This window comes from Mesoplodon bidens (assembly GCF_964165515.1).
Source record: "Mesoplodon bidens genome assembly, chromosome: 18".
Taxonomy (NCBI): domain Eukaryota; kingdom Metazoa; phylum Chordata; class Mammalia; order Artiodactyla; family Ziphiidae; genus Mesoplodon; species Mesoplodon bidens.
Window position 1 is genome coordinate 53,233,878 of NC_138175.1, and position 27,152 is coordinate 53,261,029.

The window sequence follows — 27,152 nt, forward strand, 5'->3', positions numbered from 1 at the left end:
GTGATAGCGTGATCCGACTTCCGTGTCCCCAGCCTTCCTGTCATTACTTGCACCCAACAAGTGCTCCCGGAAGCAAATCCTGCACTCGCCATCCCATAACTATACACAGACATGAACGCAAACCTTGTAAATATCCTAGGAAAGTCCAGTGAAATGTATCCCCAACTCAGCTCTACCTTAGCCAGGTCCCCAAAACACCTACCGCTTTCCCACCCCAGGGTCAGGAGATCTGGAGGGAGGCTGTAAAGTCAAGGGTGATCGAACTAAACGGATTTCTCTCAATACATCTCGCTTTGGAAAACTGTACTTCCTTGTATGGTTATGTGAACACATTACAGCGTTTTGGGAAAAGCAGCTTGAGTGAGGGGCTTGGAGCTTAAGACTGCCCCAGCTTCCCAGGGACTCCACATCTGGTTTTCGCAGGTGGCCCTGCAGCTCTGTGGCCGCTTAGGAAAGGGCAGGGCACCTGATTCTTTGGCCTATGTTTGTAAAATGGGGGTGGTGCCTTTCTGAGGTTTGGGGTGAAGAGTAAACATGTGGAAAGCGCTTAGTCCCACTTTGCAGAGGTGAAGCGCTGCTTGTCCCGCCAGCTGTGTGGCTTTGGGCAAGTCACTCAACCTCTCTGTGCCTCGCTTTCTTCATCCAGAAAATGGGGATAATAATCATTGTCACCGCATAGGATTGTTATGGGGTGTTAGTAAATCATCCTCACTTTGCAGATGAGGAAAAGGGCACAGAGAAAATTCCTTGCCAGAATTCCACCAGCGAGCGGGGTGCACCTCGCCCATCTCCTTGCACGCCCTCCGTCACATGCCCCGAGATCCCTCAGCCACTTTCTGCTGCCGTCTTTCCTGGAGGCCTCAGCTGTAAAGCTGGACCCCTGTGCAGGTTCCTGGGACCTCGAAGGACACTCAAATGCAGGACCCGTGGGACTTCCCTGGCGGTCCAGTGGTTAAGACTCCGCGCTTCCACTGCAGGGGGCACGGGATCGATCCCTGGTCGGAGAACTAAGATCCCGCCTGCAGCCGACCTAAAAAAAAAAAAAAAAAAAAAGCCCCTGGCCTCCCACTCTCCCAGGGGTGACCCCTGTCCTCGCCTCCTCCCCGGTCCTTACGGTGTCTCTCCCCCATCTTCCTACAGCCTGAATTTGTCAGGCGAATACTTCAGGTATAAAGGCATCCTCTTCCCCGTCGGCATCTACTCACCTGAGAGCATCAGCATCGCAGAGAACTCGGACGTGCAAGACGATGACATCTTCATCATCACCTACCCCAAGTCAGGTACCCGCTGGGCCGGGGCAGGGGTGCTACGGAGAGTGTTGTGGGTGGTGAGGAGGGTACACTAGGGAGAATGGAAGAGGAAAGCGGGAGGGGGTGGGGCGGACGGGGGACGCCGTGGTCCGTTCAGAACCGAGGTGAGCTTGGCCTTTGCACTGACCGGTCCCTCCGCCAGGGGGCACCCTTCCCCCAGATCCCTGTGTGCCTCGCTCCCTCCCTTCCACCAGGCTGGCTCTCACACCCACTGGGAGGCCTTCCCGGACCTCCCTGGCTAAAATAGCGTCCCCATCCTGTCCCTCTCTATCCCTTAACGCCCCTCATATTTTTCTTCACTGCCGGCCACTATATCATATTTTCATTTGTTGATTTAGTCTCTGGTTTCCTCACTAGAACATGGCTCAGTGAGTGCAGATATTCCGGTTTGTCTTGATCGCGGCTGTGTTCTTTGAACCTAAAACAGTGCCTGGAACTTATTCAATAAATATTTCAGGAAGGAAGGAAGGAGGGAAGGAAGGAAGGAAAGAAAGATCTTAATTTTCTCCATTCGGTTACTGAAATGCTACTTACTGATTGTCTACCACGTGCAGAGACACAGCTCTGAAGAAAGGAGACATTTGCTGGGAGATACAGGCTTCATTTAAACATGCAGTCGCCTATATTACTATCTAATGAGGGTTAGGGTGGGTCACCCTCCACCCAGGGAAAGGTGAAGAGAACATTAAGTGTAGGTCATAAGAAGGTCTGCGGGATAAGGGCAGGCTTCCTGGGGAGAAGATGTTCATGCAGAGAGTTGGAATCTGCAGAGCAGTTTGAGTGGGAAAGGGTATCCTAGACAGAGGGACAGTATGTGCAAAGGCCCTGAGGTGGGAGGTGGCTCGGTGAGTTTGAGGAAGCAAGAGAAGGTCAGTGGGACTGCGGTGGAGGGAGTGACAGGAGAGGCCTGGTGGCAGGGGGTGGGGGGGTTCTTCTCTAAAATGTTGGAGCTGCCTTCTTAATTTTTTTCAAAATATTTTTGAAAAATTTCAAAATATTATATTCACCTTTTCCAGCATAGAGTGCGATGAGGGTTTTTTTTTTTTTTTTGCTTTTTGGTAACATTAAAAAAAAATAATTCACATACCATACAATTCACCCATTTGAAAGTGTAAAAATCTATGGCTGTAGTATATTCACCAAGTTGTGCAACCATCACTATAGTCAACTTTAGAACATTTTCATCACCCCTAACAAGAAACTCCGTACCCATTAGCCATCACCTCCCAATCCCCACATCCACATCCCTAAGTCTTAGGTATCTGCTTTCTCATTGTGTGGATTTGCCCGTTCTGGACGTTTCAGATAAATGGAATGATACACTACACGGTCTTTTGTGTCTGGTATCTTTCATTTAGAGTAATGTTTTTGAGGTTCATCCAAGTTGTTGTCAGTGCTTCATTCCTTTTTATGGCTGAATAATATTCCATGATATGGTTATACTATATTCTGCTTATTCACTTATCAGTTGATAAACAATCAGTTGGGTTGTATTCACTCTTTGATTCATGAATAATGCTTATAGGAACATTGATATACAAATCTGTCTGTGGACATGTTTTCATTTCTCTGGGAGTTCTATGAGGTTTTTTTTTTTTTTTTAATAAATTTATTTATTTATTTATGGCTGTGCTGGGTCTTCGTTTCTGTGCATGGGCTTTCTCTAGCTGCGCGAGCGGGGGCCACTCTTCATTGCAGTGCGCGGGCCTCTCACTGTCACGGCCTTCTCTTGTTGCGGAGCACAGGCTCCAGACGCGCAGGCTCAGTAGCTGTGGCGCACAGGTTTAGTTGCTCCATGGCATGTGGGATCTTCCCAGACCAGGGCTCGAACCCGTGTCCCCTGCATTGGCAGGCAGATTCTCAACCACTGCCTCACCAGGGAAGCCCGAGTTCTATGAGTTTTGAGAGACATATACAAGATACACTACAATCAAGATATAGAGTAGTTCAGGGACTTCCCTGGTGGTCCAGTGGTTAGGACTTGGCACTTCCACTTCAGGAGGCCTGAGTTCAATCCCTGTTGGGGCAACTAGGATCCTGCAAGCCGTGTGTCATGGCCAAAAAAACCCATATAGAACAGTTCCATCACCCACCTAAAACAAACAAAAAAACCCTTCACACCCTTTTGTGTTCAGCTCTCTCCTCAACCCAGCCCCAGGCAGCCACTGATCTGTTTGCTGCCCCAATAGTTTTGCCTTTTCCAAAATGTCATATACATGGAATCGTACCCTATGTAGCCTTTGAGACTGACTTCTTTCACTCAGCGTAATGTATTTTAGATCCATCCAAATTGTATTTTTTTATTGTTGAGGAGTATTCCATCAGCTGGATGGACCACGATGGGTTTATCTATTCATCTGTTGAAGGACACTTGGGATTTTTTCCAGTTTGGGATGAGTATGAATACAGCTGCTATGAAGCTTTGTGTACAAGTCTCTGCATGGAAATATGTTTTCATTTATCTTGGGTACATACTTAGACGTGGGATTGCTGAGTTTATGGGAATTATGTATGCTTAACTTTATGAGAAACTGCCAAACTGGTTTCCATAGTGAAAATCATCCTGCACTTTTTGGCAAGCTGGTTTACCATCTTGCATTCTCTCCAACAACATAGGTGGGTTCCAGATGCTCTGCTTCCTTGTCAGCACTTGATATTGTCAAGTTTTTTAAAAAGTCATTCTAACAGATGTGTTCTAGTATCTCATTGTGGTTCGAATTTGCATGTCTCTAATGGCTAATGATGTTGAGCATCTTTTCAGGGACTTACTAGCCATCATTATCTTTCTTGGTAATGTGTCTGTTCCTTTTTTTTGCTCCTTTTAACTGGGTTGTTTGTTTTCTAATTATTGAGTTTTGAGAGTTCTTTACATAATCTGAGTACACATCCTTTACCAGATATGCCTTTTGCAAATATTTTCTCCGAGTCTGTGGCTTGTCTTTTCACTTTCTTTTCAGTGTCTTCTCAGAGCAAAAGTTTAAATTTTGATGAGCTCCAATTGTCAATTTTTTCTTTAATGGATCAGACTTTTGATGTCACAGCTATGAAATCTTTTCCTAAACCAAAGTCATAAAGACGGCCTTTATGTTTTCTTCTAGAAGCTTTACAGTTTTCGATTTTACACTAAAGTCTATGATCTATTTTAAGATAATTTGTGTATGTGGTATGAGGTATAGATCAAGGTTCTTTGTTTGCATATGGTTGTCCAGTTATTCTAGCTATTTTTTAGTTTAAAATATCTTAATTTCTCTCTTAGAAAGTAATGCATTCATAGTTCAAAATTCAAGAGGTACAAAGAGGTTTACACTGTAAGATCTCTCTTCTCTCACAGTCACCAGTAGTCTCTGTGTATCTTTCCAGAATTTGCATGTACAAGAAAAAATGTACATAATTTTTTTTTTACTTTTTTCCCACAAAAGTTAACACGTGATACATGCCATTTTGCCCCATGTTTTTGTTTTGTTTTGTTTTATGGTTGTGCCTTCTTTTTCCTTGTATTTTGACATCATCCCATCTTAGAACTGTAAACAAAGAGCTTCCTGGTTTTGGGGTTTTCTTACAGTTCCATAGTATTGCGTAACATTAGATGTACAAGAATTCTAGTTTAACTAGTTCCTTATGATTAGCTTTTCCTGATTTCCAATCTTTTGCATTTATTTATTTTTTTAAATTTATTTATTTATTTTTGGCTGCGTTGGGGTCTTCCTTGCTGCGCGCAGGCTGGGCTTTCTCTAGTTGCCGTGAGCAGGGGCTACTCTTCACTGCAGTGCACGTGCTTCTCCTTGTGGTGGCTTCTCTTGTTGCAGAGAAGGGGCTCTAGGCACACGGGCTTCAGTAGCTGTGGCGGGCTTAGTTGCTCTGCAGCATGTGGGATCTTCGCGGACCAGGGCTTGAACTCATGTCCCCTGCATTGGCAGGCGGATTCTTAACCACTGCACTACCAGGGAAGTCCCCAGTCTTTTGCATATATACACCATATAAACTTTACACACAATGCCACATCTTGTGCAAGTGTCACTTGCACACGTATGCGTTTACCTGTAGAACTCCTAGATACAGAATTGCTTGGTCAGAGCCTCTGTGCGTTTGCAATTTTGATGAATACAGCCAAATTTCCCTCCACGGAAGTTGTGGAAATCTGTTCCCCAAACAGCAGGCTTTGTTTGAAACAGCTTTGGTGATAGACGGTAGTGATGTTTGCACAACAATGTGAATGTACTTAATGCCTCAGAACCGTACTTTTTTTTTTTTTTTTTTTTTTTTTTGCGGTACACGGGCCTCTCCCGTTGCGGAGCACAGGCTCCGGACGCGCAGGCTCAGCAGCTATGGCTCACGGGCCCAGCTGCTTCGCAGCATGTGGGATCTTCCCGGACCGGGGCACGAACCCGTGTCCCCTGCATCGGCAGGCGGACTCTCAACCACTGCGCCACCAGGGAAGCCCAGAACAGTACTCTTAAAAATGGTTAAATTGGTAAATTTCATGTTAGGTATCTTTTGCCACATACCCACAAAAAAAGAATTATTAAGTGGTAACAGGGGATTAAAACATCAAGGGGTAAAGAGAACCCTAATCAATACAGGAAGAGCCAATACAGGGAGAAGCCCCTCCCTCTAGGACTGAAGCAGAGAGCACCCAAGGAAATTTGCTTTGGGATGAGGGGCGGGGTGAGAGGGAGTAAGTGTCACTGGGGTCTACTGCACTGCTGGCCTCTGTCCATCACAAGAGCTGGCTGGGAGAAGCCCAGGAGAACCAGGAAGAGAAACCCCATCCTTCTGCAGGGTTCCTCTGCGCCCTCTACTGACAAAGCTTCACATTGCGCTAGGTGGCAAAGGAGATCCGTTTACACAGCTCCAATGGCACAAAGCAGGGCAACCAAGACTGGATGTAGTGCTGAGAGGCAATACAGTGGGAACTGGCACAGGGTAGTTCTCAGAATCCAGGACAATATAATACTAATGCCAGGTGATTGTTCACAGTACTATTATTTCTCATCTGACCTCCCTGTAATCTCCTGGAATCCAGACCTGTGAACTGGGTCATGGATGAGATCCCTTCCTACTATGTGATGTTTGTGGCTCCCTCAAGAAATCAAGGGCTTACTCCCATGAAAAGGCAGTGAAAAGAGCTGAGATTGTAAGTCTAGCCACCTGAATTCAGTTCCAGCTTCCTCTATGCATTAATGGAGTGCTTCAGAATCTCAGAATCTGGACCCAAGAGCAATTTATTTCTTGGGAATTCCCTGGCAGTCCAGTGGTTAGGACTCCATGCTTTCACTGCCGAGGGCCGGGCTCAATCCCTGGTCGGGGAACTAAGATCCCACAAGCTGCGTGGCGCCGCCGAAAAAAAAAGAAATTTATTTCTCATTCCTGTAAATTCTACCTAGTGCAGGATAGATGGAGGGAAGTGGGGGGGAAATCCATGCAGTCTCCAGCATCCTGGCTCCTTCCATCTTATGGCTCTGCCATCCCTAGGAGCCCCAGTTTCCACTGGCATCTCTGCACTCAGCCAGCAGGGGACGGGAGTGGGGGTGGGGGTGGAGAGGAGGTGTCACGTGGCCAGTGTTTATGGGCCAAGTCTGGAAATGGCTGCACATGGCTGCCACTGCACTTCCTTGACCAGAACTCAGTCACACGGTCCCACACGTAGCTTCAGGGGAGGCTGGAAAAATGTCGTCCTGTTATATTCCCAGTAGAGAAACGAAATGGGGTTGGGTGGACAGTTAGCCAAACCTGGCCACGTGCCATTTCCAAGCTTTGTCGCCTTAGTTAGCAACTCTGTTTCTTTGAGCTTCAATTTCCTGCTTTGAAAATAAAGATAACCAACCCTAAGTGGGAAGAGGGAGGGATAAATTAGGAGTTTGGGATTAACAGATACACACTACTATATATAAAAGAGATAAACAACAAGGACCTACTGTATAGCACAGGGAACTATATTCAATATCTTGTAATAACCTACAATGGAAAATAGTCTGAAAAAGATATATATATATAATATCTGAATCACTTTGCTGTACACCTGAAACTAACACAAGATTGTAAATCAACTATATTTCAATTTTAAAGAAAGATAACCATCCTAACTTCTGTGCTGTGTGAGGAATCCATGCAATAAACATATGTAGCAAATTGTGCAATAAATGCAGCCATTATGAATTTGATCATATCCCCCCTTCACCCCTCCCCACCTCTGATTAATTTGCCCAATTCTTCCAACAGGCACAAACTGGATGATTGAGATCCTCAGCTTAATCCTAAAGGACGGGGACCCCTCCTGGATCCGCTCAGTACCCATTTGGAAGCGGTCGCCCTGGTGTGAGGCCATCATGGGTGCCTTCAGCCTCCCCGACCCGCCCAGCCCTCGCCTCATGAGTTCTCACCTCCCCATCCAGCTCTTCACCAAGGCCTTCTTCAACTCCAAGGCCAAGGTGTGGGAGGATGGAGGGGAGTGTGTGTTGGTGGGGCAAAGTTTAGCTAACTGATGAACTCAGCACATATTTATTGAGGACCTACTGTGTGCCCGGCCCTGATCTAGAACAGCAGCAAATACACACACAAGGAACACCTGCCTTATGAGCCCACATTCTAAAGGGGACAGACAAAGAATAGATGGAGTAATTAAGGAAAAGATTGAATACATCCATGGTGATCAGTTCACATCGAGGAGGAGGGGAAGCTGGGGGTTAGAGTTAGGGGTAGGGGTTGCAATTATAAATAGGGTGGTCAAAGGAGGCCTCAGTAAGAAGGCATGGTTTGAGTAAAGACCTGGGAAGTGAGGGAAGGAAGCCAAAGGGGGGGGGGTCTGGGGGAAGAACATTCCCGGCAGAGGCACGAACAGGTGCAAAGGCCCTGGGGTCGATGTGGCATGCCTGAGGTCCAGCAAGGAGGACTGTGTGGTTGCATCTAAGTGAGCAAGGGGGAGAGGAAGAGAGATGAGGTCAGAGAGGTAACAGGGACCAAAATGTGCAGGGCTGTGTGGACTTTGGTGGGGCGTTTGCTTGTCGCTGATTGAGACAGGAACCGGGGAAGGCTCAGAGCCAAGGAGAAACAGGATCCAACTTAGGTTTTCACAGGCGCCCTCTGGCTGCAAGTCAGGGAACAGACCATCAGGGTGAGGGCAGAAGCCAGGTGCCAGGGAGGAGGTGACAATGGAGGCAAACAGGGTGGTGGCCACAGGGAGGTGAAGAAAAAGGGTTTGGAGTGTATTTGGAAGATGGAACCAGGAAGAGTGGCTGGCAGGTTGGATGCGGGTGTGAGAGAAACAGATGAGTCAAGGGTGACTGCAGGGGGTTTGGTTTAAGCAGCTGAGAGGATGGGGCTGCCGTGAACTGAGATGGGGACATTGGGGAGGAGAGGTTTGGGGGGAAGATGGATCTGCCGTGACCCATCGACACCCAGGTGGATGATGCCAGTGGGCCGTGAGATAAACAAATCTGGATTTGACAGGAGAGATGTGGGCTGGACACATCTATTTGCAACCTATTGAGATGTGTATATATATATATATATATATATATATATATATATGGAGAGAGACAGAGACAGAGAGAAACAGAGACAGACAGAGAGACAGAGACAGAGAAATTAAAGCCAGGAGACTGGTGGGATCACCAAGGAAGGAAGTGAGTATAGACAGAGAAGAGATCAAATTGCAATCTAGGGGTCCCCAAGACCACCTTCAGGCTCAGTGATTCACTAGAAGGATTCCAGAACTCAGCAAAGCTGTTATACTCATGGTTATAGCTTATTACAGAGGAAGGATAGAGATTAAGGTCAATGAAAGGAAGAGGTGGGAATTCCCTGGTGGTCCAGTGGTTAGGACTTTGCGCTCACACTGCCGAGGGCCTGGGTTCAATCCCCAGTCAGGGAACTAAAATCCCACAAGCCGTGTGGCGAGGCAAAAAAAAAAAAAAAGATGAAGGGAAGAGGTGCCTGGGGGAGCACCCAGGTGAGACCAGCCACCAGCTTCAAGTTATCTCTCTCCCAGTGGAGTTGCATGGACAGTGCTCAGTCCTCCAGCAGTGACATGTGACAACACACATGGAGTATCACCAAGGAAGCTCACCCGAGCCTCGGCATCCAGGGTTTTTTTTGGAGGTTGGCCACATAGCCATGGCTGACCACCTGGGTGGCTGACCTTGGTCCTGGGGAAGGACAGATCTGATGCGGCTGGAGTGGGGTTAGTTGTGGACTATCACACTCGTAAACAGATTGGAACCAGGTCCTCAGGGCCTTGAATGCCAGACCCAGGGTCTGGGGCTCCACTCTGGGGCGCTGGAGAGCCAAGGAGGGCACGGTCAGCTCTGGGTACAGAAAGACCCTCTGGGGCTGTGTGGAGGCTGAGAGGCTGGGGAGGAGGCTGGGACCTCCTCTGCAGGAATAGGAAGGAAGGGTGGCTGTCCTTCTCTTGGTCAACACCCCTCACCATGAGCTCCCCTTCCCTGAGCCCCATGCCTTCCTCCTCCACTCTTTATTTCCTGAAGCCAAACTGTCCCTCCACCTGGTCTTGAAACAGTCCCTCTCTTTTCCTAGAATGTGGTTGGAGGGAGCTCTCCCCTCCTGTGGATTGAGGTGAACTGGTCTAAACTCCCATTAGCTAGGAAGTCCCTTGAGAAGTCTACCCCGAGTCCGTCCTGCTGCAGGATCAGACGAGAGAGGTCTCGAGGGCACGAAACCTCGGGGTCTGACATCTTCTCCCCTCTTCCCAACACCCATACACAGGTGATCTACATGGGCCGGAACCCCCGGGACGTGGTGGTCTCACTCTATCACTACTCCAAGATCGCCAGGCAATTGAAGGACCCTGGCACGCCTGACCAGTTCCTGAAGAACTTCCTCAAAGGCGAAGGTGAGGCCTGGGGCAGAGTGAGGTGGGGGGAGCCCCTAGTGGACAGAGGAGGGATAAGATGGAGCTGGGGAGAGGCAGGGAGGGGGGGCTTGGAGGGAGGCCTCCAGCTCTAAGGGGCCAAAGCCTGGGGCCATGTGGGGCTAGTTGGGCCCCTCTGAGGGGCCAACTGAGGGGGGGTGGCCCAGCTGCCCATCCCTCACCCTGCCTGTCTCTCTGCCCTCAGTGCAGTTCGGCTCCTGGTTCGACCACATTAAGGGCTGGATTCGGATGCAGGGCAAAGAGAACTTCTTGTTTATCACCTACGAGGAGCTGCAACAGGTGATTCCCCCTCCCGCACCTCGACCCAGCGCCCCCTCACTCCTCCCTTCCTCACGCCCTCCAGCTCCCCTTCCCAGACGGCAGAGAGCTAAGGAGAAAAGGCAAGTGGGGAAGGAGGATCCGGAATGTGTGTGGGCACGATTTTCAGAACCGTGGTCAGGGGAGAGCCATGGAGCTATCTGGGGAAATGCGTCTCGGGCAGAGGGAAGAGCCAGTGCAAAGGCCCTGGGGTGAGAGTGTGATGGATGTGCTCCAAGGAGAGCAAAGAGGCTGGAGTGGCCAGAGCTGAGAGGGGGTGGGGTGGGAAATGAAGGCACAGAGGGGATGGGACCCCCAGTGAGGATTTTGGCTTTTCTCTGAGTAGGTGGGAGCTACAGGTGGCCTCTGAGCAGGGGAGGTGATAGGGTAAATGAGACGATACAAAACTGTGACCCATGGGAAATGATGATGGTTTCACTATGGTTGTGACCTGAAAGGCAGAGGGAAGCAGTGGAAGGAGACAGCCTTTGGAGGCAGACGGGGAGCCTGTCTGGACCCCATCAAACATCCCTGGGGCAGGCACCTGGGAGAGAGAGGCCTTCTGGCTGGGGCAATCAGGGAGGGCTGCCTGGAAGAAGGGACCATGCAGAATGACTACGACTTTGCCCGCTGTAAGGAGGACGCTGGGCTTCCAGATGGACCAATCCACAGTGAACGTGTCCAACTCTTCTGTGTTCTTAACAAAGATCTGTTCTGAGAGGCTGGGAATCTAAGCGGTTCCCAATACATGTTCCTTCACCAACGGCACGTTCTCTTCCCGTGTGCGCATTTCATGTATTTTTCGTATCCTCCTTTTTGTTGGTACTTTGTGTAGCAGAAAGAGCCTGGATTTTGGTGTTCAAAAAGCCGATAAGGGGCTTCCCTGGTGGCGCAGTGGTTGAGAGTCCGCCTGCCGATGCAGGGGACACGGGTTCGTGCCCCGGTTCGGGAAGATCCCACATGCCGCGGAGCGGCTGGGCCCGTGAGCCATGGCCGCTGAGCCTGCGTGTCCAGAGCCTGTGCTCCGCAACGGGAGAGGCCACAACAGTGAGAGGCCCGCATGCCGCAAAAAAAAAAAAAAGCCGTTAAAATCCTCTTTAAAATCTCAGAGCCTCAGAGGTCTTATCCTTAGAATGGGTGGAAAATGCTGGCTCAGAGGGTTGTTGTGAGGACCACAGTACCTGGCTGTGGCATATTGTAACTGTCTGACAAGGTACAGCAACGTGTTAGTATAGTGTGTCAAAGTAAGAGTAATTAGGTTCTGAGCAAGGGCCTATCTGATTAATAATAACCATAATAGCCAATGTTTCTGCCTCTCAAGCTGCAAAATATGGTAATTTTTAAATGGTTCGCCCCAATATTATTATTGCCCCCATTTTATAGAGGAGGAAAGGGGGGGCTTATAACCTTGAGAGAGTTGAGAACCTGCCTGAGGCACATAGTTCTTCACTGCAGACCCCATGGGTTTGGTTTTTTTTTTTTCCACCCTGGTAAATCTCTTTTGGTGGAAAGATCTAGAACAGATTTCGGCATCACCCCTCCCCTCTGTTTTCCATCAAGCTTTGTTCTCTGAACCAAAAACTGGGCCACGCAGCCTGACCGAGCTTCTGGGCCGCCCCTGAGTGTGAGGAACTGCCAACATCTTAGAATTTCTGGGACACGTCAGTGGTTCAAGAGGATAAAGGGATGGAGGCTTATGAAACCAAGAATGACCTGGAAAATCAGGGCCGTGGGGTCGGTGGAACCGACCAGAAGGATGACTGTGCCAGGCGCTGCATATCAGGGAAGTCAGGGAGATAGAAGAGAGGATTGTGGGCTTCAGGGACTCAAATCTGAGCTCCTCCTTGGCTGTGTGACCCTGGAAAGTGTCTTCCCCTCTCTGGGCCTCCATTTACTGATGGGGGTAATGACACCTCTCTGCCAGGCTATTGGGAGAATTGGCAAAATACACATGAGGGGCTCGGTACACAGTAGGTGCTTAATCCACAGTGACTTGAACCATCAGTCATGAGGGAGGTGATACTTGAGCTGCATCTGGATGGGTAAGTTTGCCAGGTGGAGAAGGGCGGTGCAGGGCATTCCTGGCAGCCCCGGGCCAAGGCCTGCAGGGAGGAAAGCGCAGGGAAGGAGAGGAAAGACCAGGCCATGCCTGTCCTTAAAAGCCAGGCCTGGGGACTGGGGCCCTGGGAAGCCACAGGAGGACTGGGAGCAGCTCTGGGTGTGAGGGACTGGAGGCAGGGAGGCCGGGGAGGAGGGTAAGGCGAGGGTCCAGAGGGAGAGGACAAGGCCTGGCCAGTGCTAGCGGCTGTGGGGACACAGAGGAGGGGATACGGCAGAGAGTTGAAGCAGGAGGGACGGGGCTGATGACTGACAGGGGCAAGAGGGGGAAGGGGCAAGGGGTGGTTAGGCCGGGCCAGGAGTCAGGCTCTGGGTGAATGATGGGGCTGCTCTGGGATGGGGACCTGGGGTGGGGGGCAGGTTTGGGGCACAGACCAGTTGACACCTGTTTCAAAGCTGAAAGAGGGTGACTCTCCATAAGATGCTGGACTGACCTCTGCCCCCTGCTGTGACCTCTGACCCAGGCCCACCCCTTCCCTCCCACCCACAGAACCCTCCAAAACCCCAAACTGTCAAAAACCTTCAGAGGCCATAGCCCAACCCTTCGGCTTGGAGGTGAGGAAGCTGAGGCAAAGAGGCAGAATCACCCAGATTCCAGGTCTGGGTTGGGAGACAGGCAACCAAACTCTGGGACTGGTGCTCCCTCCTGGTCTGGGGTCCCCTCCCTCCGCTGACTCATCCCCTGCCCCCTCTCCTCTGCCCCCAGGATCTCCACAGTTCCGTGCAGCGCATCTGCCAGTTCCTGGGACGGCCGCTGGGCGAGGAGGCGCTGGAGTCCGTCGTGGCGCACTCGGCCTTCAAAGCCATGAAGGCCAACACCATGTCCAACTTCTCCCTGCTGCCCCCCAGCCTGCTGGACCAGCGCCACGGTACCTTCCTCCGGAAAGGTGAGGGGACTCTGGGGTTCCAAGCCCCATTAGGCCACTGCCTGGCTGTGTGTCTTGGGCAAGTTATTTAACCTCTCTGGGCCTGTTTCCCCAGCTGCTACATGGGGGTGCTCCAATAGAACTGCCTTCATGGGCTCACTGTGGACCCATGAATCCACACACAGGGCTTAGGGCGGGGCCTGGCACACAGCTGGTGCTGCGGATGTGCCTGCCGTCTCAGATCCACCACTCCCAGAGAGCTCCCCATGGGGAGAAAACGCATCAAGGCGTTGCCATAGCCAGCTCTGAATGCTATGAGGCTATTTGGAGTCCTTGTGAATTCTTCTTGGCATTAATGCTCACCCCAGAAATATTCAAGTGTTGGATTACAGGCTGAGGGTGGGAGTGTATTCGCTTTCTATTCCTGCTGGAACCAAATACCACAAACTTTGTGCCTTAAAACAACACACATTCAGGGCATTTCCTGGCAGTCCAGTGGTTAGGACTCACTGCCGTGGCCCAGGGCTTGGGGAACTAAGATCTCACACGGCACAGCCAAAAAAAGAAAAGATTAAAAAAAAAAAAAAAAACCCACACACATTCACTCCCTTACCATTCTGGATGTCAGAAGTCCAAACTCAGCCTCAATGGGCTAAAAGTAAAGTGTCAGCACCGTGTTCTTTCTGGAGACTCTAGGGGAGAATCGGTTCCCTGCCTTTACGGCTTCCAGACCCGCCTGCATCCCTTGGCTCGTGGCCCCTTCCTCCACCTTCAAAAACATCTTCTACTGTCTGACGCTGACCCTCCTGCATCCTCTTATAAGGATGTTTGCCAATAAGCATCAAGATCTTTAACTTAATCACATCTGCAAAGTCCCTTTTGCCATGTCAGGTCACATATTCATAGGTTCTAAGGGTTAGGTCGTGGACATCTTGGTGGGAGCTCATTATTCAGCCCACCACAGGGAGCCCCCCAGACCTCACCAGGGGTGTCATGTAATGTGGTCTATTTGCTAAAATTCAAAATACTGTGATCCACAGGGAGGGGGAAGGGTAAGCTGGGACGAAGTGAGAGAGTGGCATGGACATATATACACTACCAAACGTAAAATAGATAGCTAGTGGGAAGCAGCTGCATCGCACAGGGAGATCAGTTCTGTGCTTTGTGACCACCTAGAGGGGTGGGATAGGGAGGGTGAGGGGGAGGGGATATGGGGATATATGTATACATATAGCTGATTCACTTTGTCATACAGCAGAAACCAACACACCATTGTAAAGCATTTATACTCCAATAAAGATGTTAAAAAAAAAATACTGTGATCCAAATGACTTTGGCCCCAGGATTCCAGGTAAAGGCTGGTGGCCCTGGTTATCCCATGCGATAAGAAACTTGAGGGATCTGAGTGCTCACAGAGAACTAGCAAAGTCACGCCCCTTACCTGCTCAGTTGCTGTGAGGGGCTAAGGAGTAAATCCTGGCAAACCGTCAGCATGATGCCTGGCACCCACTAAGTGCAGGGAAAGCACTGGTTCCCAGTGTCAGAGCAATACTGAAGGTAGTGGAGGGCGTTGTAGGAGCACTGGAGCGAGGAAGCCCTGTTCTAGCAAGGGAGGTGAGGCACAGGGCACAGGGCAGGTGATACAGGGGCTGGGAAGGATGTGCAGGAATGCTAGGTGAGGAAGCAGATGTTCTGGGTAGAGATTTAAGAGGTCGGTGGAGGAAGGTAGGAGGTCTGCTGGAGGGAGGAGTAGGGCAGGAGGAAGCTGAGGGAGGGAGGGGGCAAGAATGGCGCCCAGGGCTCTGGCCAGGCGACTGGTGGCCAGTGTAAGTAAGTGTCAGCCATCATCACAGGAGGAAAAGGGGCAAAAATGGAGATGGAGATGGGCGGGGGAAGGACAGCGCTTCTTGCAAAGGGAACGCCATAGGCCAAAGCCAGGAGGTGGGAAAGAAGGTGCTGGGATCTTGGGGACGGGGGACGATGCTCTGGATACTCCTCACCTCGGCCGTCCCTCCCTTCCCTCCAGGGATCTGCGGTGACTGGAAGAACCACTTCACGGTGGCGCAGAGCGAAGCCTTCGACCGGGTCTACCGCGAGCGGATGCGGGGGCTGCCGACCTTCCCCTGGGACGTGGACCCCGAGGACGCCGGTCCGGACCCCGACCCCAGTCCCGACACGAGTCCCAGCCCAGACCAGGCCTCCGAGCCACCCCACCCGTGACCCTGAGAATAAACGCATCGCTACTGCCCCGGCTCCTCGATGCGCCGTGGAGGTGGCGTGCCGCAGGCGGGCGGCAGGGGGCGCGCGAGGGCGGACGGGGCGCCTCCGCCGGTCACCGAGGCCGGGGTGGGGACCCGAGCAGGGCACCCAAGGCCTGGGGAGGGCGAGGTCCTCTAACCCACCTGACACGCCAGTGGGGTCGGTGACTCAGAAGCCTCTCCCAGAGGCAAGAGTGGGGGCAGGGAGGCCAGCACTGGGCACCTGACTCCCCCAGGGTCAGGGTGCTGCGACCCAGACTCCTGGATTCTTGGGAAGCAGAGTGATGCGGACCAGGACCCCTGGGTCCTTGGGGAGGAGGGTGCTGGGGCCCCGGACTCCTGGGTCTGAGGGAGTAGGGGGCCAGGTCTGGACTCCTGGGTCTCCCATGAGACTGTGGAAATGCAAGTTTCTGCCATGAAGCAGCTTTATTCTGAGCAGAGGTAAAAGGCAGCCCTAACAGCTCACCCCTTAGCGCCCACAAAACAGTTCCAGCACCTGCTGGGTCCCTCTCCATGGCCCTGACCTGTTCCCCAACAGGTGTGTCCTCACCAATTTCCAGTCCCTCATGATTCAGCTGGGCTCCCCTGGTCGGGTTCTCTCCTCTCCTCGGCCAAGCTCAGTTTACCCACAGCTCCTGAGCATGGCGGGTGCAGGAAGCCTCCCCTCAGCCCCAGGGACGCCCCATCTTCACCCCACACAATTCCAGCATGGGGGCCACTCAGCCAGGCCTCTCCTCAGAGTTCTGACCTGGCCGGAACAGGATGTGTGCTGTTCTAGGATCCCAGCTAGTGGAGACCTTATGCCCATTTTCTAGGCTGTGACAATGAGATCTAGAGTGAGCACTGGGCTTGCCCAAGTTCTAGAACAAGTGAAAAGAAAAAAAAAAATCCCTTCCACTTCCCAGACACTGAGGCCCGAAGCCTTGTTCAAGGTACAACAGTGAGGCAGGGAGGCTTTGAGCAACAGTTGTCCGACTGTCTTGGGACGGGGACAGCCCCATTTGGCTTTGGCTCCTGTCAGCGCCGCCCCCTGAGTCCTGGCTGGGCGGCCTGGTCTGGCGGCCGGATGCCTCTGGGTTCTGGGAGTTTGGAGGCAGCATCTTCACCAAACCGCCTTCGGGTTGGGGACGGATAGTGGAGGCGGCGGGCAGGGATGAGGGGCAAGGGGCCGCCCCAGGGCTGAGACCGGGCCAGCAGACCGGAGTCCGCCTCACCACCAGGGACCCCTCCAGCACCCCGCTGCCTCATCAGGGCCTTGGCTGGGGTGTCCTTGGAGCCCCAGGACTTCTTGAGCTGTGGAGGGAAAGAGAGGGAGGTGAGAGGAGGCTTTCGGGAGCCCAGAGGAGGAAGGAGGTGAGACCGGAGGGAGGTGATGATGGAGGGGAGGGTGTGAAACTCTGAGGGGCCTCCAGAACCAGGAGGGAAGTGAGTGGGGAGGCTGGGGACGCCCAGACCTACAGAAGGGGCAAGGAGCTGCATCCCCACGTGCAGCTTTGCAGTGGGGGAGGAACAGGAAGCAGCCGGCAGCTTTATGGGGGGAGCAAATATTTGCCAAGGGAGTTGATGCTGGGGGAGGGCGGCTCAGGACTGGGGAGAAGTGAGGACCTGGCCCTTGCCCATCCCTCTTCTCCCCTTGACCCGGGTGGAGGGAGGTGATTCCTGGGACTTTCTCCCTCACCCTCCAGAGAGTCCTTGAGCTCTCACTTAGCAGATGGGGAAACTGCGGCTCAGAGGGGGCACGGCTCAGAGGGGGCACCACTCACAGAGGAACTGACCTCAGGTCTGTCTGGATCCAAGGGGAATCCACCGGTTTCTCCCATGTGGCTCTGCTCTTACCCTCTCCATAGCCCACTTCACATCTGAGGACACTGAGGCCCCGCCCAGGGTTCCCCAGAGAACTGGGGCAGGCTCTGCTGGAACCCCAGTGTCTAAGCAGCTGGAGGAAGGGAGGGGAGACCGCCCTGACCTTCCCTCATCCCCTCCCCAATACCCCTAGCACACTCGAATCCAGGAAGCCAGCAAGCAGAGCATTTAAAAGTCTTGCCTGGGAGGCAACCAGGGCTCAGGTCCAATTCCTCCCTCGTGCCTCAGTTTCCCCATCTGTGAAATGGGTGGGTGGAGAGCTGTAATCACATCCACCTCATAGGGTTACATTTAACCACCTCTGTGAAAGCGCTTGGCACGGGTCCTGGCACGTGGCTGCCCGCAAAAGATCGTTGCTTTGACTTGGGCAAGTTAAACACAACCTCTCTGAGCCTCAGCTTTCCCATCCATAAAAGTGAGCATAATAAGAGTATCGCTTCATTGCCCTGGGAGGATATCAGGAAATCAAAATAACTTCCATTTTGGGAATTTATTGTAATGATGGTGATTATTCTATTTCTTTCGATTTCATTGACTCCTCCTCCCAAGCAAACTGAGGATGGGGACACTAGCTCAGCCCATTTCCTTGATGAGAACACTGAGGTTCAGAGAAGGCATTTCTCCCCCTCCCACCCCCGGGCTCTCACAGTTGGTGTATCTTGCCAGGTTTCACACCCAGGGCTCTCAGGGTCTCTGCCCAGTGTTACCCGGCGCTCCCCTGCCGAGCATACAGTAGGGATACAGGAAGTGGACGATGCAATTATGAACGCAGGGGAGCAGTTTTGCTTTTCCCCGCCCCACCCCACCCCCGGGGCCAGGCACATCGCAGGCCCTCACATGCCTCTATCCTCTTCCAGCTATTCTCTCTCAGGCCAGCCACCAGGTCTCACCTCGTTGTCACCATCACTAGAGCCTGACAGCTGGGACAGGCGGCTCAGGTCCCATAGGGAGCGGCTGTGCTGGGCCAGGGGGCCACTGGGGGTCCGGGCACGCTGTACACTCCTCAGGATATCGCTAAGAGCTGGCCCTGGCTTGGCCAGGGTCTCCTGCCTGTCCCTCTTGAAGACTCGGCAGGCGGCCAGGCGTTGGGCCAGCGAGCCATCAGGCAGTGGTGGCGGCGACAGGGGGGCCATGGAGCAGCGGTGGGCCACGCGATGCAGGCTGTAGGCCAGCTGCAACCCCCCCAGGGCTCTGACAAAGGGACCCGGGGTGGGCGCGAGTGGGAGCGGCCAGGAGGCCGCATAGAGTGTCCGGAACTCTCGGCTGAAGGCATCGGTGATCTCACCGGTCAGCAGGGTCACCAGACCACGGTGCAGGCGTGAGTCACTCCATGTGAAGCTGGGGGGCACAGAGGTGGGGGTCAGGATCTCCAAGCAGCCCCAGAAGCCTGGTCTGGCCCCCACCACCAGGCCCCAACCTGGTCCCAGGGCGGGCTCTGTGACCTCCGCCAAGTCTTGCCATCCCTGTGGCCTCAACAGGCACCTCTGTAGAATGGGAACAATGAAGTACCTACCTCAGAGGGCTGATGTGAAGACAACATCAGTTAACATAGTTAAATGATCATCTGGAATCAGACTCGAGTTTAAACCTGGCCTCTGCCCTGTTCCCATGGAGGGATGCCTCAGTTTCCCCCCTCCGGAGAGAGATGGGATTCTGACACCCTCAGGGACTGAAGACTCAGCTGCTTCCTACAATGATTGCCATTGATTAAGTGCTTGCTGTGTGCCAGGCTCTAGGGGTGCCTGCTCCCTGCCTCAGTTTGCTCATCTGTAATATGGAGCTAAAACGTAGGAAGATTAGAATCAGAGAACATGGGTCAGGCCTCCTGCCCGGAGCCTGGTAGGTGCCCAGCATTAAAAGCCTGCAAGCCGTGGTGAGCTGTGCCCTTACTATCCCTGTGATCACAGTGGTTGTGATTTAAAGCATTGAGCACAGGTCTTGGTACACAGCAGGTGCTCAGTAAATGCTCTCTTATGAATTAAATGAACCTGGACTCTTGTCCTGGCTCAGGGGGACCTTGGACATATCAATTTTCCTTCCTGAGCTCCATTCGGTTTGCCCATCGGAAAAAGAGGCTCGCCCTGGGCTGTGTATCTTGCACTTGGCGGGACAGCACCCAGCGCCCAGCAGAGCGGATGAGTTCGCAGTCGAGATGATGAAAGTTGGTCTGAGCTTCCTTACCTAGGCGGAGTGGCAGTGTCCTTGCTCCCGGGCCAGCCTGCCCCTCAGATTGTGACACCCCTCCCCCACCTATGACCTCACCCCCAGAGCAGCCAGAGGGAACCCTGGGTGGGGTCTGTGAGGTCACCCCATTCCGCTCCACGAAGTCTCTTGTCAGGCAGCAGCCACTGGCTCATCTCCGTCCCGGGGGAGTTTCTGAGACCCAAGGACCGGAGAGCCGTGGTCACATCGGAGCTTCCAAGAGGGACGTGGAGCATTGGGAACCGAGCACACACCAGGTGCTGATCCTGGGAGACCAGAACCAGGGGTACAAGCCTTGCGGGCGTGAGGAGTGTCATTCAGCAGTTCCGGGAGGCCCAGGAAGCCTACGGCCTGGCTTGGGCACCGTCACCGCCGCCAGGCCACCATGGTCCTCGGCTGGCTGCTGCTTCTGGTGATGGCTCTGTTCCCAGGCACGACGGGCACCAAGGACTGCGTCTTCTGTGAGCTGACCGACTCCACCATCTGTCCCGGCACGCACATGCGCTGTGGCGAGGACGAGGACTGCTTCACGGGCCACGGGGTGGCCCCCGGCATCAGCCCCATCATCAACAAAGGCTGCGTGCAGGCCACCTTGTGTGGCCACGAGGAGCCCGTCAGCTACATGGGTGTCAACTACAGCCTCACCACCGACTGTTGCACCGGCCCCCTGTGTAATAGGGCCCCCCACCCTACAGGCGGCCAGATGGCAGGGGCCACCACCGGCCTGGCGCTGGGCGTGCTGCTATTGCTCCGATATTTGCTGTGACCAACCTGGAGGGCAGGGCCCAGGACTGCTCTCCCGCCTGCACTGCCCGCCGTGCCCCCTGCCTCCATCCCCTTCCCCTATCCAATGGCCAGAGGCCCTGGACAACCCCTGTGGCCCTGGCCTCCTCCATTCTAGGGCTGTCACCAGAGCCCAGTGCTCGGCGAAGCATCCTCAGGCCTGATTTGGTGGTGGGAACCATGCCCGATGGGTCTGACTGTACTACTGTATTTCACTGGTTCTAAGACGCGTATCTTTTCACATTTTGATCAGGATGCTTCTTTGCTTTGGTGGCACCTTAGAGTCTATGAAATATGGTAAAAAAACAAATAATAATAAACGACAGCTGATGTTTATGGAGCACTTCTTATGTTCCGTGCCAGGCATCATTATCTCATTGAATCCCCAAGTGAAGCTGGGAACGTGGATTCTCTTCAAAACCTCCCAGTCTCGGGAATTCCCTGGTGGTCCAGTGGTTAGGACTCTGCGCTTTCACTGCCGAGGGGGCGGGGCTCAATCCCTGGTTGGGGAACTAAGATCCCGCAAGCTGTGTGTTGCAGACACAAAAAGGGCTTCCCTGGTGATGCAGTGGTTGAGAATCTGCCTACTAATGTAGGGGACATGGGTTCGAGCCCTGGTCTGGGAAGATCCCACATGCCACGGAGCAACTAGGCCCGTGAGCCACAACTACTGAGCCTGCGCGTCTGGAGCCTGTGTTCCGCAACAAGAGAGGCCGCGACAGTGAGAGGCCCGCGCACCGCGATGAAGAGTGCCCCCTGCTTGCCACCACTAGAGAAAGCCCTCGCACAGAAACGAAGGCCCAACACAGCCAAAAAAAAAAAAAAAAAAAGATAGATAGATAGATAGATAAAACAGCCAAGCATTTGACGCCCTTAAAAAAAACAACAAAAACCTCCCAGTCTCGATGCTAGTGGTTCTCAAAGTGTGGTCCCTGGACTAGCAGCATCAGTATCATCAACTGGGAACTTGCTAGAAATGCCAATTCTCGGGCCCCATCCCAGCCCGGCTGAAAAGGAGCAGGGCTCAGAAGTCTGTTTGCTTTTTTTTTAACAAGTCGTCCAGGTGATTCTGAGGCCTGCTCAAGGTTCAAAGCCACCAGCCTAGAGTAAAGGTAATCAAGTGGGCACTTCTGCCCCTTGGGGGGCACCGGGCAAAGTCTGGAGATGGTTTGCATAGTCGTACTTGGGGAAGGGGAAACGCTACCAGCATCTCCTGGGTAGAGGGCAGTTCACCCAGGAAAGCCCCCCCCACAGCACAGAGTCATCCGGCCCCAAATGTGAGTAGTACCTCTGTTGAGAAACCTTGCTGTAGACGCACTAACTGAACCATCCCATTGTCTAGAGGGCGAAACTGGGGCACAAAGAGGGGAAGTCAGTTATGCAAAGTCACACAGCCAGTAACTGTCCGAGCTAGGATTTGACCACAGGCCATCTGACCCGGAGTCCACGTGCCCCGTGACATGCTGTTCCCAGGAAGTAAATGCTGCTATTTTCACATTTTTCAGATGGGAAAACTGAGGTTCAGAGTGGGGAAGGCATCAGCCCAATGTCACAGAACTAAGAAGTCATGGAGCCAGGTTCCAGGGTCAATCAGACCCCAAGGAGAGCAGAGGAGGGACATGAGATGGTCTGAGGGCCGGGCCATCTGCATACCAGCTCTGATTTTTGTACAGATGCTCAGAGGGGTGGAGTTACTCAGCCAAGGCAGAGCTCAGACTTCAAGCCAGGTCCCCCTGGTTTGGAAACTCCCACACACCAAGTGAGAGCCCAGTTTTCCAGATGAGGAAACACAGGGGTCACAGAGATGAAGACTTACCCCCAGGCCACTAAACAGCCCAGCAGCAGGGCCAGTGCCAGCCTGTTCTGCTACAGGACACCTCCTCTCCCGAGCAGGGGGTTTAGACCCATTTTACAGATGAGGAAAGAGAGTCTGGGAAAGGGGATGTCAACTGCTGTCTCAAGTCACTGAGGGAGAGTTGGGGACAGGAGACCGGGCAGTGTGGTGAGGGGTGGGGGTAGCCGCACCTGTAGGATCCTGAGATGACCCTCTCGCCGTCCAGCAGCACAAACTTTTCCCGCACGTTGCCGCTCACCTGCCGACGCCAACGGCTCTGGAAACTGCAGCCCCGCACGACTCGGATGTCCAGGTTCTGGGGTGGGGGAGGCACGCCTTTGCTCAGGCCAACCCCCCAGACCTCCACCCAGTGCCGAGGGCTCAGGATCCCTACAGGTTGGTCCTACCTAAGTGGCCCATGACTCTTCTGGAAGGTTCTGTCCCAGCTTCCCCAGGACCTCAGGGGTCTGTTGCAGATATTCCTGACTCAGAGGGACCCCATGAGAAGGCTGACCCCAGTTTCCCCCCCCCGTCATGGGCATCACATCTCAGGGGACCCTCTCAGCTGGCATCCACCTCGATGACCCAGGACCCCATGGACGGGTCTTCACCTGATGCTCCCAGTGCCAGGGGATTGGGGACTCAGGGGTCCCTCCTGCCAGGCCCCTACCTCAGTGGCCCAGGGGTTCACCCCCAGTTGCTCGGCCAGAATCAGGAAGGCAGGCAGCTGCTGATGGTCCAGGAGCAGGTAGACGGGCACCCAGCGGCGTGTGGCAGCACCCACCAGGTCCGAAAGCAGGTCTGGGTCAGTGAAGACGTCCATGACCACGGCCACCAGCTGAGGGTGGGAGAGGGGCTGTGGGTGGAGCCTAGGGCTTAGGGGGACATTCAGAGGGTGAGGTGCTCTGGAGAGTTTAAGGGCCCAGTCTCCATGGGATGTTCAGGGAGCCCGAGGGGGAGACCCCCCAGACATGCACTATGCTCACGCAGCGCCTATGTGTGAATGAGAAGAAAACAGCCGTTCCTCGAGACCCACACCTTTAACTGCTTGAAAACTGTTATCATAAATCACATGTCTGCAACCGTATCCCTTGAGCTGTGACACTATTACATGGCTGCCCTGCTCCAGGGGTCAGTGGGCTGGAGGCCCTTGCAGGGCACTGTGGGCAGCTGCCCACCTGGGTCCTCGGGAAGGATGACCTGTCAGGCCACCAAGGCGAGCTCTGGGGACTGGGGGGTGCTGAAGGCCTGGATCTCGCAGGCAGAAAAAGGTAGTGGTGATGAACCCTGACTCACTGACCAGACAGCCTTGGTTCAGATCCCCACTCGGCCACGTACGGGCAAGAGACAACCTGCCATGCCTCAGTTTCCCTATCTCTTCAATGGGTACATTAAGCCTCAACCTCACAGGGTCCTCCTGAGGATTAGGCAGGTTAACTCCTATAAAGCACTTAGCATTGGAGCAGTAACAGAAAAATTGTTAAAGAATGGGGGGACTTCCCTGGTGGCGCAGTGGTTAAGAATCGCCTGCCAATGCAGGGGACACGGGTTCGAGCCCTGGTCTGGGAAGGGCCCACATGCCGCAGAGCAACTAAGCCCGTGCACCACAACTACTGAGCCTGTGTTCTAGGGCCCGAGAGCCACAACTGCTGAGCTCACGTGCCACAACTACTGAAGCCCGTGCGCCTAGAGCCCGCGCTCCGCAACAAGAGAAGCCACCGCAATGAGAAGCCCACACACCACAACAAAGAGTCGCCGCAACTAGAGAAAGCCCACACGCAGCAACGAAGACCCAATGCAGCCGAAAATAAAATTAAATAAATAAATAAATAAAATATGTAACTAAATAAACTGTTAAAAAAAAAGAAAAGTGCTGTCCAGGGGGTGCTGCAGGGGAGACATCTGGGCCCTCCCCGAAAGGAGGATGGAGACCTCCACCCTGGTGGCGGAAGTGGTAGAGGAGATGATCGAGACCAGGGGGGTCAAAAGTAGGTCCAAGGGCCATGGATGCCTAAGGCACCCAGGTCCTGGGGAGAAGGTGGGCGCCCCCCATATATAAGAGGGAGAGGATGAGATCTGGGGGGTGTGGATGCCCAAGTCCTGGGGGCTGGGAGGTGTGAATTCCTGGGTTCCAGGGGTGTGGACACACAAGTTCCAGGAGGGCTCAGCTCAGAATGTCTGGCTCCCAAGTGATGCGTACTCACTCCCACATCTGGGGGCTGGCATGTGAGGATGACCGGGTCTGGGGAAGGGGCACTAGGCCCTTGAGGCCCTCACCTTGTGGGCGGCCTGGATTTCCTGGCGCACCAGCTCCTTGAGGGACGGTTGGCCCTCGCCAGGTGGCTGGGTGTACAGCTGTGCCCGGGTGATACCCTTCCAGGCTGAGTCCTCCGGCCAGCCCAGCCGCAGCATGGGCACTGGCTCCTCTGACTGTCCAGGCCAGTAGGTCAGGCTGCCCAAGTCCCCATCGGTGGCGGTGGCTCCCTCTGCTGCCCTGCTAGGCTCCTGCTTCACTGCTGTCCAGTCCTCAGCCGCTGCCACCAGGCCCCGGAGCTCATCTCCACTCAGGAAGGGCCGCAGCCCCTCGCGCTGCACGCAGGCCTCAAACGCCTCTGCGCCCTGGCTCAGCAGAGCCTCCAGCGCCAGCCTCTGGCCCTCGGAATACAGGAAGCTGGGAGTGGCCTCGGTCAGGGGCAGCTGCCCGGCCCCTGACTCCATTCCTTCCAGTGTCGCCAGCTGGGAGGCTGCCATCAGGCCGTGCAGGTGGGAGGATGGAGAGGCTGGATGTCCAAGGGCTTGGCCGTCTCTGGGCACTGAGCATCTGGGGGTCTCCCGACAGAGTCTGTGTGGCCGTGCAAGGCAGGACAGCCCTAAGTCCAAATGGCTCCCTGCACTGTCCCTGGCTTGCCGTCCTGATAATCAGACTGCCCAAGTGACTAACCACCGGGTGCGTGGCACTGCTCAGACCAACAGCCCACCGGCCATCTGAGCTTCCTGCCAGCCTCTGATGGTCTGGCTGAGCCTATGACCAGCCCTGCGTGTTGATCAGGCTGACCACCTGACACTGTCTCCAACTGTGCGATCCATCAGCTGCCCATCTCTGCTCCCCGACACACCAGCCACCTCCAGCCCGCTGGCTACATGATGCCCCAACTGACCCTTCGGCTGGCTCAGGCTGACCTCCCCATCTTCAGGCAACAAGCTGTCTGCCCGTCTCTGAGCACCCAAGTGTCCCCAACTAAAGGCAGAGCGAGATGCCTGTTTGTCCCTGGCAGACAGCACATCTAACTGACCCTCTCTGGCTGTCTCTGTGTCTAGAAGACACTGATTGCTTCCAACTGACACTCTCAGTATCTGACCGCCCAGTGGGGCACCCGGCTGGCTCCGTTAGAACCGGTTTCTCCCGACAACCAGCTGGCTGGCTCACCAGCTCTCACTGGCTGACCATCCCGGAAGCCTTCTCTTTGAATCTCCCCTCTCAGCCTTGGAAGAATGCACTCCAGCCCTAAACCTCGGCATCACCTTCCCCAGCTGGGGAACTAGGTCTGTCTCCTCTGCCGGTTGAGGACTCTGCCCCCTGAGCATTCACACCCACTCAGGCTGCTGCAGTGGTGGATGCCCTCTACAGGGGGTTTGATTATCATGGAACCAGCCCATCTAGATTGAGGGGCCGACTCACTAGCCACAGTTCCTCAGACTGCTGCCCCTGCCTGTCTCCTGGGCCACCGGGTTGTTTCTGGCTGTCCTCTAATCAATGCTGACTCCAGCCTGGATTTCTGCCTTAATCCCACTATCTCCTGCTGTCGGACCATCCACTTATTCCTGGACAAGGAACACCCTGCGTCTCTCCCTCCCAAGCTGCTCCTTTGAGGATCCTGACCCTGCCTCTGGTGAGTGGACCCCTGATCCCTGCAACAAGCAGCCCTCCTTCCAATCCCAGCACCCAGTCTGCTCCCTTCCTCCAGTCCGCAGCGACCAACCCTGCAAAGAGAAGGAAGGGGAATAAAGCCAGGCCACTCCCTCTCCCTCCTGCCCTCCCCAGACTCCCCCATTGCGTCCAGGTCTCCAACCCCTACCCGTCCTCCTCTTGCCTTTACAGAGAACAGTCGGATCAAGAGCCTGGAGACCTCCTTTTATTTCTGCGGCTCTTTCGGCCACCTCGCCTTATCCGCCGGGTTTCTTCCTGGGATCCGGGGAACCCAGCCCCTTGTGCAAACACAGGGGTAGGGCTGACACAGGCCCCTAGAGGCAGAGGACAGTAAGGTCCCAGCACCAGGAACACACTCAACGGGCTTCGCCCAGGGACTGGCAGCCGGCCTGACTCAGGTTTCGGGGGAGGGGGAGCGCATCACCTATTCCCACGCACCCCCTCCCCCACGGCGGCCCGCCCCATTTATACTTCCCGGTCCAAGCCCCGCCTGCCATCCCGAGCACAGAGATCCGGGAGGGGAGCGCAGTTCCTTTAAGAGCAGGCGCGTCAACACCACACACCTGGGAAAGAGGTGGGGCTTCGGCCTTAGAAGGCCGCGGGGTCCCAAAGGTGCAGCGAGGTCCTAGGGCGCCAACAGGCTTAGGGCAGTCACCACGCACACCTGGGACGGTAGGCTCCGTCCCCCAGCACAGCGGAAGGGGCTCATTCCAAAGGCTGGTCTCCCCAGAAAGGGGCGTGGCAAACACTCCCCAAAACAAAGGCATTCTCACCGCCGGTTCCGACCCTCTCCCTCCCCCCACCCC

General features: G+C 54.1%; 3 protein-coding genes across 3 annotated transcripts in view; 2 read left to right on the forward strand and 1 right to left on the reverse strand.

The window, feature by feature from the left end:
• The window catches only part of SULT2B1 (sulfotransferase family 2B member 1), a gene marked incomplete at both ends in the record, with an annotated part of 34,153 nt that extends 18,455 nt beyond the window's left edge, over positions 1 to 15,698 (forward strand). The window contains 6 exons of the mRNA XM_081216805.1: positions 1,141 to 1,280; positions 7,530 to 7,738; positions 10,032 to 10,158; positions 10,382 to 10,476; positions 13,319 to 13,499; positions 15,505 to 15,698. Of these exons, the coding sequence (XP_081072931.1) occupies positions 1,141 to 1,280; positions 7,530 to 7,738; positions 10,032 to 10,158; positions 10,382 to 10,476; positions 13,319 to 13,499; positions 15,505 to 15,698 (946 nt within the window). The remainder of the gene's footprint in view (positions 1 to 1,140; positions 1,281 to 7,529; positions 7,739 to 10,031; positions 10,159 to 10,381; positions 10,477 to 13,318; positions 13,500 to 15,504) is intronic.
• Positions 15,699 to 16,753: 1,055 nt separating this feature from the next.
• Positions 16,754 to 25,169, reverse strand: FAM83E (family with sequence similarity 83 member E; the record flags this gene model as incomplete). The annotated part of the gene is made up of 5 exons (XM_081215207.1): positions 16,754 to 17,029; positions 18,490 to 18,937; positions 22,610 to 22,734; positions 23,089 to 23,256; positions 24,696 to 25,169. The coding sequence occupies 5 exons, from the start codon at positions 25,167 to 25,169 to the stop codon at positions 16,754 to 16,756; spliced, it is 1,491 nt and encodes a 496-aa protein (XP_081071333.1).
• SPACA4 (sperm acrosome associated 4) lies at positions 20,187 to 20,567 on the forward strand (the record flags this gene model as incomplete). The annotated part of the gene is made up of 1 exon (XM_081216849.1): positions 20,187 to 20,567. One exon carries the CDS (start codon positions 20,187 to 20,189, stop codon positions 20,565 to 20,567), a length of 381 nt encoding a protein of 126 aa, XP_081072975.1.
• Positions 25,170 to 27,152: the final 1,983 nt, after the last annotated feature.